This window comes from Leuresthes tenuis, unplaced genomic scaffold (genome assembly GCF_036924035.1).
Source record: "Leuresthes tenuis unplaced genomic scaffold, fLeuTen1.0.hap1 SCAF_10, whole genome shotgun sequence".
Lineage (NCBI taxonomy): Eukaryota > Metazoa > Chordata > Actinopteri > Atheriniformes > Atherinopsidae > Leuresthes > Leuresthes tenuis.
In genome coordinates this window covers 15,862,722-15,879,830 of record NW_027325364.1, presented here as the reverse complement: position 1 = coordinate 15,879,830, position 17,109 = coordinate 15,862,722, and the positions used below count along the sequence as shown (strand labels likewise).

Genomic DNA, 17,109 nt, shown 5'->3' with positions numbered 1-17,109 from the left:
ATAAAAAGGTCCTTTGTTCGTTGACTCCGGCTTCATTAAAACACTTGTTGGGACACGATTCGGTTTTCAAAGAGACTTTATTAGTTATTTTTAAAGATACATGAGACTCACTAAAACTAATGAAACATTTGATGAATAAAATAATTTATTACTGCAAAAGAGAAGAACCAAAGAAAGAGACTGAACAGAAACTCAGCATGCATTGACTAGCTGATGATATGAAAGATTTTAAAAGGAGAATTTGAAGGAGAACCAAAAACAAAAGGAAACCTAACCAAAACAAACCTACATCATACACAAAGTAACAAGGCTGTCACAATATTGTTGATTTGAATTATTCTAAAATAGATGATCTGATGATATACTGTATAATCGCGTATGGAAATAATCACTGAAGATTTCTCCCCGACTGCATATAATGCACCAAGGCTGCTTTCTAGAAAGGTTAAACCAATGACTTGTACGTGATGTGTAAGGGGGAAGCAGATGTTTGGATGTCGCGAATGGAAGTTTAGTAAACACTTATCTCTTTCCCTGATTCATTACATCCTGTAATCTTAACAGATCTGTGAGAACCAAGACCATTTAAAATCAGTATACGTATACATACAACAGTTTTATCCTTTTAAAAATATTCTTCAAGTCCAAATGAAGGCAAATGTTTAACCTATTAAAAGCAAAAATACATTTTGGTTTGCAAACTGATTCAGTAGCCCTGCGATACACACCGAATTAAAGCGTCACTTTGAGATGTCACCCCAAAACGTTTCTCTATGTCGAAGTAAGAAAGTAAAATATCGGTTTAGTCCTAAACTGAGGGTCTTCACACTGTTACATGCAGAAAAGAGTGCAGAGTGATTCGTTTCAGTGGTTGACAGGACATTGGCAGATTTTTTTCGGTTTCCCCTAATCAAATTCGAGTGGCTGGCCGTCAAAGTGAGTCAGCACGTGGTTCTCAAACACCTTCTGGTCGCAGTCCAGCGGGAACTGCTCGCTGCACATCGGGCAGATTTTCCAGTGGCTCTCCACGTGCTCTTCAAACTTACTCTGGTCATAGTTAGGCGGGAAGATGACCTCGCAGAGTGGACATCGCTTCATGTCCATGCTGAACACGGGAAGAAGGCAGCGGAGGAGAAAAGCAGGGAGAGAGAGAGCACCAGTGTTAAAAAGAAGAAGAAAAAAAAAAGCAGTGGAGGATTGATGTGTGCAAACCAGGAGTGCAGGCTAATAAAGAGCGTCTGTCTGATGCAAAGTGGGTGGTCTGCTGTTCAACTAAGACCAACAAAAGGGTGTGTGTGTGTGTGTGTGTGTGCGGCTGCACAGAGTTACAATGCACAGGTTCGGCAATTCTCGGGGTGCGGCAAACTTGGGATGGCATTTATGATAGCTAAGGCCTTGAAGGGTGTGTTACCTGGGATCAAAGCAGAAGGCAGTTTGTCCATCATTCACAAATGAGCTACGGGTTTCTGTTGCTGCGGGCTGTTCATTGGCATTAACCTAAGAAAGGAAGGATAACAAAAAAAAGAAAGAGAACTCAATCAATAATACATTATGAATAAAAAAAACAAAACAACCCTTTAGCATATTCACAAGTAAACTCGGGGCGATGTTCACAGAATGAGGTCTGGATACTGTATGCAGATGCCTCGTCACACGTGGACCAAAGGTAATTATCCATGTGACACACGTTCCCGCTGCTGGAAATAGTCTTAATGGTGTACCTTGATATAGTGTAAAAGAGGAAGGAGACGATGCAAAGATAACAGAGCGGGTCTTTTGTTTCCTGCTTGTTTACAGGGCGGACGATCGGTAATAATAAGTAGTTCTGCGTCAGTGTCAACTCTGTATGCATCAGGATGCGTCTGTCATATCCATTAAAGATTAGAAAGGAACACACAGGCATGAAGAAGAGGAGGAAGCAGAAAACATTATCAAAGACACCATCTCTCAGCGTCAATTCTCCAGACATTCAGCTGCTTTAAGTCAGATGTGATATGATGGTATTTGGGCGTTTTCCAGACTTTACACAGCGAATTGGTCCACTAAGAGCTTTGGATTCTCAAATACAGCTCTTATGCCTACTATCTGAAATCGCTTGTGGCCTTAAGCACGCTCAGGTGTGCGCAAAATAAGAGTTTTTATTGATTACATCTGCTATAAAAACCTCGCTCAAATGGAAACTCGATCAGTTCACGGCAACTTTTAGAGTTCTGATTGACAGCCTGGAGAAAATATAAAGTGGATATGGGGAACATTCCTGAATTATGTGACTAAATATTTAATGAGTTATAGAGTTATTTCTCCTATTAAGTCATCCTCAGTAAAAAAAAAAAAAAAGCCCAAGTAGAAATCTGGATACAAAGAAGTGTATTAGCTACTCGTGTAAGTGCTACATCGCTCAGATTTAATAAAAGGTCTCCTCAAGATTTTGGCCAAAAAAGAAAGTGGTAACATTTTACAAGCAGCACATTGATGAAGTTTATTAGTGCTTCACCAAAAACTGCTGAAAAACAAACTTGTGATTCGCAACTGCTGAATTGCACGGAGAGGCTTACATTGTTGTTTTCCTCCGACTCCTCGTGGCCCTCTGGCCGGCTGTGGTTGCGGGCGGGTTGGATGCAGACCACGTTGCTGTCCCAGGAGGGCGGGCCCACCGGGGGCAGCCTGAGCGGCTGGTCATCCGAGAGCTCCTCCTCCGTCTCGTCTGCCGGGACATAAATCAGGGACGTGATTTCTCTAAAGTGAGTGAATTAGTTGGTTGGCAGCACATTTCAGACAAGAAAGCGGACCTTTTGAATCGGAGATGGAGTAAGGGTTCCCAAAGTGCAGCTTGCTCGGGCTCTGAGAAACCAGCAGAGGGGTTGGGGCATCCTGGGTGTAAGGGACGGGGTATTGAAGGAATAAAGGCACGCTGGACTGGAGGTTTTCCAAACTGGTTTTCTCGCTGGGCCCCTGTTCTCCCTTCCTGCTGCTGAACTTCTGGAGCTCCTGGTGAACACAACGGCAGGATTCAAATAATTTTCCCAGAACAGTCAACTGACTTGAAGTTAAATGCAACAATTTTCAACATGTTTATTGAGGAGTTAAAACATTTCTTTATTCACTGTAGTTTTAGTGGGAAGTAAACCCTCTTTGTGTTGATCACACTGACACAGTCTGACTTTCCTGAGTATGAAACAAGTCCACTCAAAGAAAAGCCCGGCTTTGTCCCGCCCAGATTCTACCCAACTGCTCTGTGGTTAAAAGTTTTAAGGACAGAAAGAGTGTTATTCTAACCTTTAGGACATTGGTGCCCTGGATCGGATTTTTCCTTTGTCTCTGCCAGTCTGATACGGTATGTAATACACGCCAGCTTATTGTCACCAAAGCTGCAAGCCTTTGCTTTCTGTCTTGCTCAAACAATCAGCTTAATTAGCACCTTAACCATAAAAGAAAATCTCCATTTCAAATGGAATGCAACTGAGTTATATCAGTTGCTTGCACCGAGTTAATTGACAGTCAAAACTTTAAATTGGGGCGATTCCACTCCTCCGGACCGTACCAGCATTACCTCAAAGCAACAGTTTAGGTTGATGAGAGCCTTACTGAGGCCCAAAGTAATTGAATGTAAAATAAGAACTCCTACAATTAGAGGCATTTTAAAGACAGACCGGATTGGAAGAGGGAAAATGGCACATTTAAGAGAATCTTTTTTTTTTTTGTTTGGAAGAAAGTCTATAAAAGAGAAAACGAAAGTAGTCACTAACCCCCTCGAGTTTGTCCTTCTCCTTGGCAACAAGCGCGAGCGTGTCCTTCAGCTCCTTCAGCTCCCGTCCCTTCTCGGCTACCTGGCTCTGGAGGCAACAAAGGACAGAAGCTGAGGAATGAAGAGGCGCCTTTTGATGTGCTGCTGATTGAAAGACGTGCCACTGAAATACAGTCAGACCTCGGCATGTGACATTAATTGATCACAACCATAAAAGGCTTCCTTTTGCTGAGGCCTGATTTATGTACAATACAGCTCAAAGCAAAACAACCTGTTTGAATTCCTTTGAGACACTAAGCAAATATCCGCCTGACCCGAGCCAAGCACAGCATTAGCCAGGCAACTAGAGAAGAGTCCTGCGAGCCAAGCCCCGCTTGTCTCCAGAGCCTGACATAAACAGCAGTAAAATGTCGTCTCACAGATAGCTCTGCCCATAAAGAACACTGTCAGAGCAACCGTGTTCAAGGGGAGAGATAGCATCAAAGTCGTGATCCTTGAGCTAGACCAGCCATACGCCGAGGAAAAAAAGCACAGAAGTCTCAACGCAACTGCTTTGAAGACAGCCCAGCACCAGTGGGAAGCTGAGTCGAGCTAAGTGCCTGCGCTGACCTTACAACGATCTTCCTCTGCCGCCAACTGCAACTTCAGGTTCTCGTTGGTCTTCAGTTGCTCCTTAAATTTCGCCTCCATCTTCGCCAGCTCGTCAGAAAACACGCAGCTCCGCTCTTTTTCCTCCTATGGAGCGACAAATAATGATCATCCCATTTTCGTCACATCGGATCACTGAACCTATTTTGCGTGCCCGTGTGGGAGACTTTAGGTTAAAACAGGGCCTTTAAGACGCCTGTGAAATGTTTCGACATTTAATTCGAGGCTACATGACAAGAAAATACATTGATTACCATCAGCATCTGTTTGCATTTTCTGTACTTGTCATTCCTGTCAGACGCTTCTCTGCTGATTCCCTTCAGCTTCTCCTGGATGATGGCTTCCAACATGGGATCAGCAGAACCTGGACTTCCTGTGAAGGCATGGAAAGTCAGTCAGACAGCATCACCGACATATGTTCTGCAGCAACTCTCCTTCTGTCCAATTTATTAACATTTAAAAATAAAAGCGCTGATCCGAGTGATTTAAAAAGGAAAATTAGGGGGGGGAAAACACAGGTATAATATCTAGGATTTACCACTAATGGCAAACCTTAACATTATGAACATTTTTATTTTTTAGTTCTACTTTTTAAAAGCAAGTATAAATTTCAAACAATCAGGACACAGCCAGCGATGGATACCTGGAACTGATGTGTCTGGACTCCCTGATGGAGGAATCCCAGCGACCTCTTGGGCCGAGCTTCTCTTCAGATCCTAGAGACAGTAAATCGTTTGCAACATGACCCAATTTTAGAGCCAATCATTTGTTTTTTTTCCTTAAAATGAGAGCATCTAAAAGCATGTGATTTGCAGGCACAGTGCTACTGAAATCGAATGCGAGTTCTGTTCTTTCACTTAAACGTGGATAAAGTGCGTTGGCTGGTGTCTGGTGGAGCCTACCCCTTGCTGTTCAGAGAGTTTAAGCACTTGTTTTTGCAGTCGCTGACATTCCTTGTATTTCTCCTTGTAGTGTTCCGCTGCCATGTGCAGCCGGAGCTTTAGGTCCTCCACCTCTCTCTGCAGCTCGGCTACAACAGCTGTGTCTGTGGCAGCTTCTTCTGTTGCTTTGGCCTGTTTATGTTTAGAGCAAAACAGATCGGAGGCAAACAGCATTAGTGCCTCCAACGTGAAGACCGCCAAATGGGAAGAAAGACAAGAAATCCTCATAAAATGTACCGTTTGACCACATGTCGTCACCTAACAATATTTCCGTATTAAAGAGCTGCTATAATTCAATCTGCAGGCAATGATTACTTAGTATGAGATTGATGATCAATAAAAAGCAGCTATGGATGAAGTCAAAGCTTCCATCGAAGGCAGAGGCAGTCAAACAGTGGGAGTAACCCGTTTGCTTTATACCATTAACTCGCTTATTGGCAGTCTGCTGTGGAGTTCAACTGCATAAACAACTTTTACAACTTACCAGCTCAATTCTGTTCTGGAAAATAATAATAAGTGAAGTTGTGAGATATATTTGCGAATAAAGGAAACTATGTTAACTAATTTATCTGTTAAACTACATAAAAACAACTTTGCTGCTTTCACCACCCATTTATCACCATACTGAACACATCTATCCAATGGTAAATGTAGCGTTCCCCACAGAGCGCCATGCTCTTGAATTTTCCTCCTCACCACTTCCTGTTTGGCCTCGGCCTTCATCTGCTCCACCAGAAGCTCCAGGTGGATGCACTGGGCCTGAGCTTCGGCCTTGGCCTGACGGAGGGCGTCAGCCTCCAGCTTCATGTGGTACAGCTCAGACATGGTGCGGTCCCGTGTGCTCGCGGCGTCCCTCAGTTCAGCAGCCAACAAAGACAACTGCTGCTGGTTGGCCTGAAGCTGCTCTTCTTTCTGCCGCAGCTGCTCCTTCAGGGCCTTCATGTCTCCCTGCCGGAGGCGAACAATTAAAACAAAGAGTTGTCATCGCCGTACAGCTGCAAAAGATGCTAAATTATGTCATTATTCCTTTGCAGTTTCTTTCTGTGATTGAAAGTGATATAATAATCACGTTAAATTGAATCACTGCATGTAAGATTCTACCTCCATGTCATTTTTAACCCTCAAAATAAAATGATATATACCAGGGGGGACATTTTGGCCAGGATCTCTCTGTATTGTTTCTCCTTTTCTGCGAGGCATGCCTGCAGGCGTCCCACCTCCTCTTTAAACTGGGCGATGGTGTTTTCCTTGTTTACATCCACAGACTTCAGCATCTGCAGCTCTGCACTCAGCTTAGTGTTCTCCAGCTCCCGGTTTTTCAGATGAATCTAGTTCACACACATCCACACACACACACACACAAAAAAGACAATAAAAACAGAAGAAAAGTTTTTAAGAAAGTCATTTGCTTCTTGCCTCTTTTACGCAAAATCAATCAAAATCCTGTACCAAAGTGCGTATTAGAATAAGACTATTAAAATAAACGCAGCGTGACCTCGATTATAAAACAAAGACTGAGATAGGCCCCATAAAGTTGTCCTTTAGCAACAGCCACAACTTGTGATAGCACAAGTTAAATTAGATATTGGTTTTTTGGCTCCATTTCTGTAGCGACAGTACTACATGGGTCACTCCCACTTCCTGTGCAGTGCCCACCGCAACAAAGACGCACAAACACCAGACAGACCAGACGGCAGAATAAGAAAAGCCCTGTTTAGCCTGAAGTGTCCCACAAGAGGATGAAAAAAAATAAATAAATCCAAGTAGCAGAAAGTGAAAAACAGGAAAGAAACACAAAAAGTCACTGAACTCGATGACTGAGTTTGGAGAATCTAAAATAACGTCTTAAATTGCATAGATTTCAACGCTGGAGCAAAATGAGACAGTTGCAGCGAAGGCAACCTCATTAATAAAGTGACCACGTGACATTAATGCTCCTCAAGCTTGAGACGCTTATTTTGGATTCACCTTTACGAGACAACAAAGCCTTACCGCACCTCAAAGAATAGAAAGAATTACCTTGTACAGTTCCTTCTCATCCTTCTCATTCTTGATGTGAGAGTCAAGAGCCTCCTTCTCTGTTGAAAGTTTCTTCACTTTATCTTTTAAACTAGACAGAATGGAATAAAAAAAAAAGAAGGTCACACCTTTCTTCACGTAAAATAATCAATACGTTCGGGGCGGTGAACCTGCGTGAAGTTACCTGTCCAGCTCGGTCTCCTTTTGAAGGCCCTTCTGCGTGACTCCAATCAGATCCTCCTCCAACTGCACAATTCTGGCTGTGGCCTCCTCCAGTCTCCTCTTAACCTCCTCTTTCTCCTCCTGCAGCGCCTGGGAGGAATGCTGCACCTCCTGGGAGAGAGACAGCCACGTAGGATGAGGCTGCATTCTCAGCTCGGCGATTTGTGTTATAAATAACTCTTGATTGCAGTATAAATAGCGCGTTACACTTTGTGTCTGGACCCCATAAGCATCGGGGGGGGGACTAAAACTCAACGGAGGCACTCGTTTTCCCATCTCTGTCGTTGATTCTAAACTCGTGAAAAATGCATAAAACTCGAAACCGAAATCCAAACTCCTGACGTGACACGGGAGAAGCAAAACAAAATGATTTTTTAACACTTCGTTTATGGGAAGAATTCTGGAATCTCTGTATTCGCACCACATAAAAAAATACATATAAAACTGCAACCGTAAAGTTAACAGCCACAAAAATCTGTAATCATATTTTCATCGGCAAAAACCTTTAAAAGCAGCAGATTTACGACGGAGGACGGCGAAATGAATTATCACTGACAATGTTTTGAAGACTTAATGTTGCGCAATAAAAAGCAGAATTACAACTTTGATAATGCGGACGTTTATATTTGTGAGAATGTGATTTACTCTTGGAGTGCATCAGGACTTTGGACTGCTTCACTAGGGGGTGCTAAGAGACTGCTGGCCATATGTAAAGTGGTCTGAATGCTGAAGGACAGGACAGCAGCATTGATCTTACGATTATCACCCTGCTACAAACTACAATATAAAGACAAAAGAGGTTTTACAACAGCGAGAAATAGAACTTTTCCCTTTCGTACTGCAATCTGCCTTGGCAAACCGACTCGGCTTACTTGGTTCTCCCTTCTCAGCTGGGCGCAGCTCTCTTTCTCTTGCTCGTACTCCTTCTGAAGGTTTTCTGTCTCTGCTTCCAACTGCTCCTTCTCCTGTTGCAGGAGGGCCATGTTCTTGAGGAGCTCATCTTTCTCTCTTTGGGCTTCCTCCACCTTTTGCTGCGTGATAAACAAACACAAAGAAAGCTCAATGTTTAAATGTTTAATAGTCGAGAATTTATTTCCGCTGTGTCACGGTGAGAAAAGCGCGGGGGTCACTACTGCAGAGGTGCATTACCTCCAGGAAGCCAGCCTTGGTGGTGACTACCAGGATGTCAGAGTTGCATTCATCCTCAACAGTGAGCAGCTCGTCTTCTGTGGGGCTGTTGGCACGAAACAGGAACGGCGTGCTCGCCCCCCGGATCTCTCCTTTGTGGGTCACATAACAAAACTGGTAGAACTCGCCGTCGTCGTTGGGCACGTAGTATCCTGGGGAAGAACAACAGCCAGTGAACGGAACGCAGGACAGAAGCAAGCAACACTCATCCACAACATTCAACACAGGTCAGCTCTTAGCTTATCGTTAACAGAGTGCAGATACTGCTGTGCAGAGGCAGTGACCTGGAACACACACACACACACACACACACACACACACTACACGAGGGAAAAGTTGTAGGCCTGAAAGTGAAATGCGAATCAAACAGGTTTTTCCTCCCCTTGCACCCCTTTCCATTCCTTTACAGAGCGCGGTATTAAAATAAAAAAAAAAAACACATAAACTCAAACGCAGTTAACACCAGCACGCATATATACATGTGTGGGAAAAGTGTAACATTTCACTTCATCCACCGAGTCGGTCTTAAACTTTTTAACAATCCTCCATCCGGCTCTCTGAGATGAGGTTATTAAAATGGTGTCAACGTTATAGAAAACTACGGCATGATCTTACCCTGAAAGACCACGGTTCTGTTGACTGCGGTGCCTTCCACGTAGTTCTCAGGGGGGGGTGACCACAAGAATGTGTAATAGTCCCTCGCTGTGCTCCAACCAACCTGTGAGACATGGTGGGGAATTTATTTAACTCTCCAACCACATCAGTATAAACTAAAAACAAAGGGAAAAACTACCTGGGAGACTGAGTGTCACTTCCAAGATATCGCAAACTTGTTTATTAAGGTAATGACGGGCTTTTAGAGCCATGTTTTAAAAAAAAAACAATGTTTAAATAGTGTAGGACGTCGAGTAAGTGAGATTATCGTCTCGCGGCCGCCTCGTGTGCACGTGGCCCGGCGCTCGTCATAAAACAAGCCGAACTGTGGAAATGTAGCTACAACTCACTTCCAACAGGAAGAGGAAAATAGGTGAAAATTTTATACACAGGCAACTTGAAAATGAAAACCAAAATGTAATTATATGTATTTTATGTGTTGTTAACTGATGTCTGATGAGGGGGGAAGTGCTGAAAATACATCCATAACTTTAGACCGGTGCCATAAAACTGTCAAACCAAATCAGTGTCACTTTGAGTCGGCTGGTTTCTGGTGTGCACACACAGGCTCACACATGCATCCACAACAAGACCAATAAAACCAGCCTCTGCCACAAAACAGAGCTTAATTCGGGAGATGAGACTCTAAAAATAAAACGAGCCGACGTCCTTTCAAATTTTCATACAAGCAGGATCACACTGCAATGTTTTTACTTTCAACAGATCCTACTTTGTTGTGGGCAGCCTTCTGTCACTCTCTGGGCAGTTCATTTGCTCACCTGTGAGCCACCAGCCTGCAGCTACAATGTTGTGTGTGTTCATCAGAGCCAGGGATAGAGGGCTCTGGTGCTCCAAGAGCCCCCCCCCCCCCGACACAATTGTTACCAGTGCAGCTCCAGCCTCCAGCAGTTAAGAACAGGAAGCAATTAAAACATGCACCTAGTTAGTGAGTGTCATTACTGAAGGCTAGCCCTCACCAGTCCACTCATTAGAGCTGCAGAGGTGGCAGATGAAAACTGAGAGGAACTTAAAGCACAGTGGTGTGTGTAGAAATAAGAGAAGAGGACAGCAGCACCGTTGAGCTACCTTTAAGAAGAAAAAAAAAAAAGGACAAACGCAGGCAACGCTGCGAGGGCTGAAGTCCCTACAAGTAACGCAATGAGACCAAAGCAAACACCAGCCGAAAGCAGACCTCACTTTTAAGCTGATTATTCGACAAAGTCGCACCAGAAAGATGACACAGGTCTCTGGGAATTTCGCTGCAGGAGGTGGTGTGTTGTCAGTGAGCCAGTAAGACGGTCTAAATTCAGGAGAGAGTTGTTCATGAATCACGCAGAGAGGCCGTGCTCGGAAACCGGTTAATTATAAAGCTGCCTTTACGCTCTCTGAAACACGGCAGTCGACCTGCCCCGACAGCAATCCTCCACGAGCCAGACAACCTCTCACATGCCACGGCGTGGTAAAGGTTTGGAAATCAAGGGGTCAAAGGCTGCTTCTGTCGACATGCCCACGGCGAGAACATGTCTCCCGTCTATTCATCATCTGTGGCATTTCGTCTTACTTATTCAGTAAAAAAAACCTTAAAAAAACTGATTTAAACGGGATTTCATGCTGTCACAGTAAAGCGAAGGCGTTAATAAGGGGAAACAATTGACTTTTAGTGGAAAGGGACGGTAATCGATCATGTTTGAAACCCTGTTTGAACACTTTGACTCACTTTAAGATCAGTTCTACCTTGAGGCTATCCACAATGCAATGAGGCATCCAGGTGCTGCATCCAGTATCTTATCAGCCCTCCACAATACATGTCCAGTTATAACCACAAACTGTAAGAACTTGTCATACTTCAAAGAGCCACAGAAAGACCTCCAAGCCGTCAGACGCAGCCCTCGCAACCCAAAGCCTTTTAGAGTCAATAACTCCTTTACAAACAAATCAGATCTGTAAAAGTTAGTTAAACCCTCATGTCATGCTCATGGTGAGTCAAACAGAGGCTTGTTCTTTAGATATGCATTACTTTATCTGCCAGTTTACCAGGAAGGCTTGTAAAATCTAGTGAAATTCAATGAAGTGCCCCGACAATAAACTACAGTCATACTTGAGACTTAAGCTAATGGAGGTAATGGAGGAGAGGAGCTGATATGACACATAGTCCACACAATAACCGTGTTTATTCAAACTGTCATGGGTTTAGCTGCCGCCGCCTTACTTGGTCTTGCATGATCAGTAAATAACGATGACTAATGTTGAAACATTTTGTGCATACTTTTTTTTTTCTTTCATTTTTATCTACTTGTGCTGACGTTAAAGTGCCTTTCCTTTTTTATTTTAGTAGCTCTAATGTGCTTTGGCTTGAGCAAACGCAAAACTATACTCCTGAAAACAAGACAGCTCGGCGGTGGATTACCCTCCTGTTATCTGACATTTGTTCTGTTCCGCCAGAGGACAAAACACCGACCGCAAGAAGCTCGAACAGGCAGAAACTAACCCAAACAGAAAAAAAAGCCACAAGTTTATGTTTTCTTTTTTGATTTGTCGTCATTTAATCTCAGCCTCCACATCTCTGGCAGATAAAAAGCATGTTGGTCTCGGAAGAGCCTTGCTATACTTCAGACAAGCTTAAAATAAATAACTGCCACTGTACTGGATTTAATGTGCTCCTATAACGAGATCCATGTGGGACACTCAGGCTTGCGGTGGGGGCAAAATAGCTCCACTCCCTCTGCCAAGCTCATCATTCACATAAGCACGATAATGGTTAAACTCACCATGTCTCGGTTTTTCTCAGGATTGAATTAATACTTGGTTCTAACCTTTTCTAGCAAACTGGCAATCATTTTCCGTCTGTGGTACAAAATTCTAAGGCATGCTGCAACATGTTCCCCGGTTTAGATTTATGACATTGAGATAGTCAAGACATCAATCACCCTCCATTATATCTATTAACATCTTGTAGATTACACTTTCAGAATGCAGTGGAGACGATTATTCACCTTAAATATGCCAACCCAGTCCTTTGGATGCGGCTTGATGAACTGCGTCAGTGTGTAGTGACACTCCAGTGCGGCGTGGGGCAAGTAACTCTTCCCCACATTCTGGAAGATGACGTGGGCAAAGTTTGATGTATCCATGTTGTCGCTCAATAAAGTCCCGACCTGGAACAGTTCCATAAATCACTCAGCAGCGGCTACACAGGAAGAGACCAGAAAAAAAAACTGAATTAACCTGAGGAACGACGGTTTATTTGACTAATCATTAGTCAGAAACAAAAGGCGGTTCTACACAGCTAATTGGACACCAATTAGAAATGTATGGAACCAGTACTTGTCATGGCCAACAACCCGGAACAAAGTTTACCAAAAAATGACAACAGGGCCGTCGAAATACCTCTACCTCAAGATGCAAAGCGACGCCGGCGTGGATAAAATTGTATTGATGCAGTAACAGACCTCTATCATAACCTAATCAGATCATAAATCAAAGATTTTCTAAGCCTTGGCTAAAAAAACAAAGAACTAAAGTCGCAGTGTTCAGTTGTTACGGTACATTTACCGTCCATGAAATCAGAAGATGAAGCAAGTGAGCACACTTTGAGATTCATATGAATATAGGAAATCGATCAAAACTGGGTAAGACACAAATAATGCAAAAAAAAATCTGCTTTGCTGAATTGAAATACACTGATGATACAACGAATCGCACATTTCACCCTGATGGAACCTCTGGATCACAATAATCAGGCAAGAACTGATGAGATGCTTTCAACTGTGGTCTCCAACTCAGTCAGAAAAGCTACTAAAGCAGCCATCACGTGTGATTCTGTAGCAGCTGGCTCATATGTAACTTATGCACAGTACTGATGCTGGGTACTATGGTGATCTTCATTTCCATTCCACCAGGAAAATTCAAATCTTAAGATTCAAATAAGGAGAATGTCCTGGACACGACAGGCTGCAGCCTGGTGCCAAAAAGGCAACCGACCTTTTTCTATTAAAGACAAAAATAAATTGAAATTGGCCTGACTGGTCACATTTATCGATTGAAAATGAGCAACGTAACGTTGTACAGTAATTTGAGGACGCGAGACATTGAAACGCATAGAATCATTAACAGGTGAACCTTCGTCAGTAATCAAAAGGGCTAACGTTGTTTTTAGTCAATTTTACTTTAAAAATTGAGAACTACCCAATCTATACCATATTGTTACTGAGCCATTCATCCTATGAGCCATCTACTTGACAAGAAAACTATAATCCCAACTATGCAAATGACACCAAACCAGAAATAAAAAGTGAGAGGATTGTGTTCAGAAGCACTCAGAATTTACTGACATATTTATCTTACATAATGCCTCCTTTTTCTTATCATCAAACACTGAATTTCCTCCCATCGGTCCCGTGTATTTACTGGTTGACTTGCAGTGGGCAGATCTTACGTTTTCCTTTTATTAACATGTCCATCAGTGTTTCACATGAAGGTTTTGAAACTCACAAGAGCACCATGAGCACATCAGAAATTGTGGTCTCTAACAGCCAGATGGATACAGTATAACTTCTTTCTCGTTGTGGTAATTTACAGAAATTGTACCTTGTGGATGCGGTAGTTTGATGGCAGTGATACTAGTTATTTTGTATATTGTGAGGCCCTCAGCACACAAAGAGCAAACCCTCTGCTAATGGCAATATTACAAGAAAAGGAGTCAATAGCCTTGTGTAAGCAGGTCTTCCTGGACGCTTGAAATCATCATATATGGGTGAGTTGTGTAGTAAAAAGCATCTTCCTAAATGGCTTCGGGAGGTGACTGAGTTGGTTCAAGTAAAGAAAATTCCCCAAAGGAGAGAAAGGTGTGACCTGTCCAAATCTGGCTCTGACGTTTTTTCCACTTTAAAACGGCCCATTTTTGGATCAAATAAATAGGGCAAAATAGTCTAACATGTCACCGTTTTTATAACAGTGCATTTATTGCAGATTGCAAACTAGGGCAGATATTAAGAGTATAATCTCTTCTCCAGGCACCACTTCACCATCGTTCATTATCCATTTATAGTGTGAAGCAACGTTTTATCAGGTTTTTTTTCTGCTTTTGACTGGAACTGGGCAGAAAAGTTGGCTCTAGCTCTCTACACTCCAAATTCTTCCTACGACGTTTAAAAGCATACCATCTGCAATCTGTTTGGAGACCATCACCGACGCACTAAAATATGTCGCAGGAAATGCTCTTGGAGATGACAAAAGAAAGTCCGGCTGTTTAATGGTTTTGTAGTAATAAGGAAACAGAACAAACGTTGCCATGAAACGGCTTCTGAGTCTGTTTCGTAGTTGTGCCGAAGGATTGGAGGACTTTGCATTCACAAGGCTATAATTCTTTAATGGTTAATGTGTGTTAGACCTCTTCAATTTAAATGACACCTTCTTTTCTCAGTTTCAGATTCACAGAGCACAAACTAACAGACATAGTGTCTTTGTCCAAATACTGTACTCATGCACCTACAACAGTAAAACAATAGTCCTGAGTGGAAAAAGCAGACCAAATATTCGATGAAATACACCAACAAGTACTTCTTCCTTATTTACTATACTGAGCTGATTATTGAAATAACTGTTTAAAACCATTCAGCCAGAAAAAAAATCCCATCGAGATTAAAAAAAGAAAAGAAAGAAAACCCCCTTGGAGGTCCAGGTAAGATCTTACTTTCGCTCGAGCTTTTCTTAGTTTCCCAGATAAGACTGTAATTTAAAGAAGAATAAAAGAAAAAAATAAAGAAAAATGGTTTACATTTGTAACATTAACTCTTTGTTTCCTTTTATTATTCAAAAATGTGTTTACTTTATCACATTTTGTTTCTGAAGTTCTCTTTAAGCTCGATAGTACTTTTTTTTTTTTTTTAAAGTACTCATAAAATCACTTTGTCGGCTAGGATGTACATTAAAATGTAATTTCATTTCAGATAAAAACTGGCTCACCCACCTGTGAGATCTACAGTAATACTGTGAATAACACAAAAAGTCCCTTTGAGGTTGTTTTGTAGGTCTTCACGTTTGATTCCTTTATAGTTGGACTTATTTTGCATCTACCTTTAATCAAGTCAGTCCTTTTCATCCCTCTGTGTGGCCATTTGATCCGACCCCTTGGGCCCTTCAGCCCGTACAATCTATACATATTTAGAATCTCTCCATGTACTTCAGGACAAACTACTCTTATTCTTACATATATTCTGTTCAGTAACATTTACTCTTTTTCAAATCACTGCATGTCTCAATACCTTTGCCTGTTTGACAAAACAACTATTAAGAGGATCATCCTAACTTGCTTGTCAACCAATGTTTCCTCATCCGACCAACCATTTAAACCTATATTAAGAAACTCGACTTAAACGCAACACTAAAAACAAGACCGCCTAACTTAGGCTGACATGAATTCAGCACCAGGAGGGATTTTCCATTTGGGCCTCAGCTGAATTTATTTTACTTGACGTAATTGGGCCTGGAAAGCATAATGATCGGACTCTGAGCCGAGTTGTCATCCACAGCAAACACAGCAGGTCTAAACCTAATCTACCCGGCTGAATAAATAAAACAAAACAAACAAAAAATAATAAATCAGTAAAAGTTCAAAGAAAATGTCTAAGCAGTCAAAAACAAGTTCGAGGCAAGGCCTAATGAGAAAACAGTGGTCATATCAGGCTAACTTAGCTTTTTTGCTAGCTAGCAAGCTAGCGTTAGCTACTTACTTCGAAAGACAAATTAATCATCAATCACATGGTAAAGAGGCGTACATTACTAAGAAATGTTTACCCAGTGAGCAAAGTATTACCTTAAAGTCTCTGACCCCACGATGTTTGGTTATATAACGCACTTCACAAACATAGAGCAGATAGTTTGACAGCACAGCTATCAACTGGAGGACAAGGTTATTGCTAACGTAAACAGTTCGCAACGGCGTGTCTCGCGGTAGCTTTTATAAACGCGTCGAGTCGACATGAACATTAACAGTTGTCATTTTTGGTATGGTTATAGAATAAACACTGAACATACCCGATTGACATGTTGAACAGCAACTGAAATCCCAATCTATCATCGAAACAAATGTTGACGCAGTTCAGTGCTTTCCCGTGCCCTCTTCCTGGAATAATAACAACATTACATCATTTCCGTTAAAAGCCTTGCCTCACAAAAAACTGCACACATCTCTGATGGGTGACGATTCAAGCGTGTTCCAAAAGGAAATAATAACAACGCAACTGTACAAAGTGTGGTTAATGGTTACATCGTGCAATCTAGGTTTATGATAAAGATTATATCAGTTCAATTTTACATTAGGAATTCATATGGGCTCATTGGCAGGTTCCTTCTCTAAAATTAATTGTTTGCTTACTTTATTGTCCTTCCGTACTATGTTTTAGTTTTACCTTAAATTGTTTCCCAACCTTAGTTACTAGTTATAGGTAAGTTATTACTAGTTGTAGATCAACACAAATTTAGCTTACTCGTGACCAACGCATTAGATAATCAGTAGTAGTGGTGAAATAATGAAGGCTACCAGGCGGTTATTTATGCTCTCTTTACTACATTTTCTCGATAATGCACTTTTAATATTAAGCTAGGGACAACTACGAAATAATCATGTTTACTAAAGTAAATTATCTGAATAACTCATCCACAAACGAGGATAATACCAATAGTCAAATATAT

General features: G+C 42.0%; 1 protein-coding gene across 1 annotated transcript; it reads right to left on the bottom strand.

Annotated features, from left to right (window-relative positions):
- Window positions 1-58: 58 nt before the first annotated feature.
- Window positions 59-16,558, bottom strand: tax1bp1b (Tax1 (human T-cell leukemia virus type I) binding protein 1b). The gene is made up of 18 exons (XM_072394421.1): window positions 16,453-16,558; window positions 12,411-12,604; window positions 9,379-9,481; window positions 8,725-8,915; window positions 8,448-8,606; window positions 7,538-7,686; window positions 7,354-7,444; window positions 6,477-6,662; window positions 6,031-6,282; window positions 5,296-5,466; window positions 5,037-5,109; window positions 4,648-4,766; window positions 4,355-4,480; window positions 3,747-3,833; window positions 2,790-2,988; window positions 2,556-2,704; window positions 1,412-1,497; window positions 59-1,105 (listed from the first exon to the last, which is right to left on the bottom strand). Exons 2-18 carry the CDS (start codon window positions 12,585-12,587, stop codon window positions 907-909), a joined length of 2,517 nt encoding a protein of 838 aa, XP_072250522.1. The 5' UTR covers window positions 12,588-12,604; window positions 16,453-16,558; the 3' UTR covers window positions 59-906.
- Window positions 16,559-17,109: the final 551 nt, after the last annotated feature.

Coding starts and splice junctions, on each gene's coding strand:
- tax1bp1b (XM_072394421.1), bottom strand. CDS start 12,587: ATGGAACTGTTCCAGGTCGGGACTTTATTGAGCGACAACATGGATACA. Junction 5,110..5,295: donor AACTCTCTGAACAGCAAGGG/GTAGGCTCCACC, acceptor TACTGTCTCTAG/GATCTGAAGAGAAGCTCGGC. Junction 1,106..1,411: donor GCCTTCTGCTTTGATCCCAG/GTAACACACCCT, acceptor TCCCGTGTTCAG/CATGGACATGAAGCGATGTC.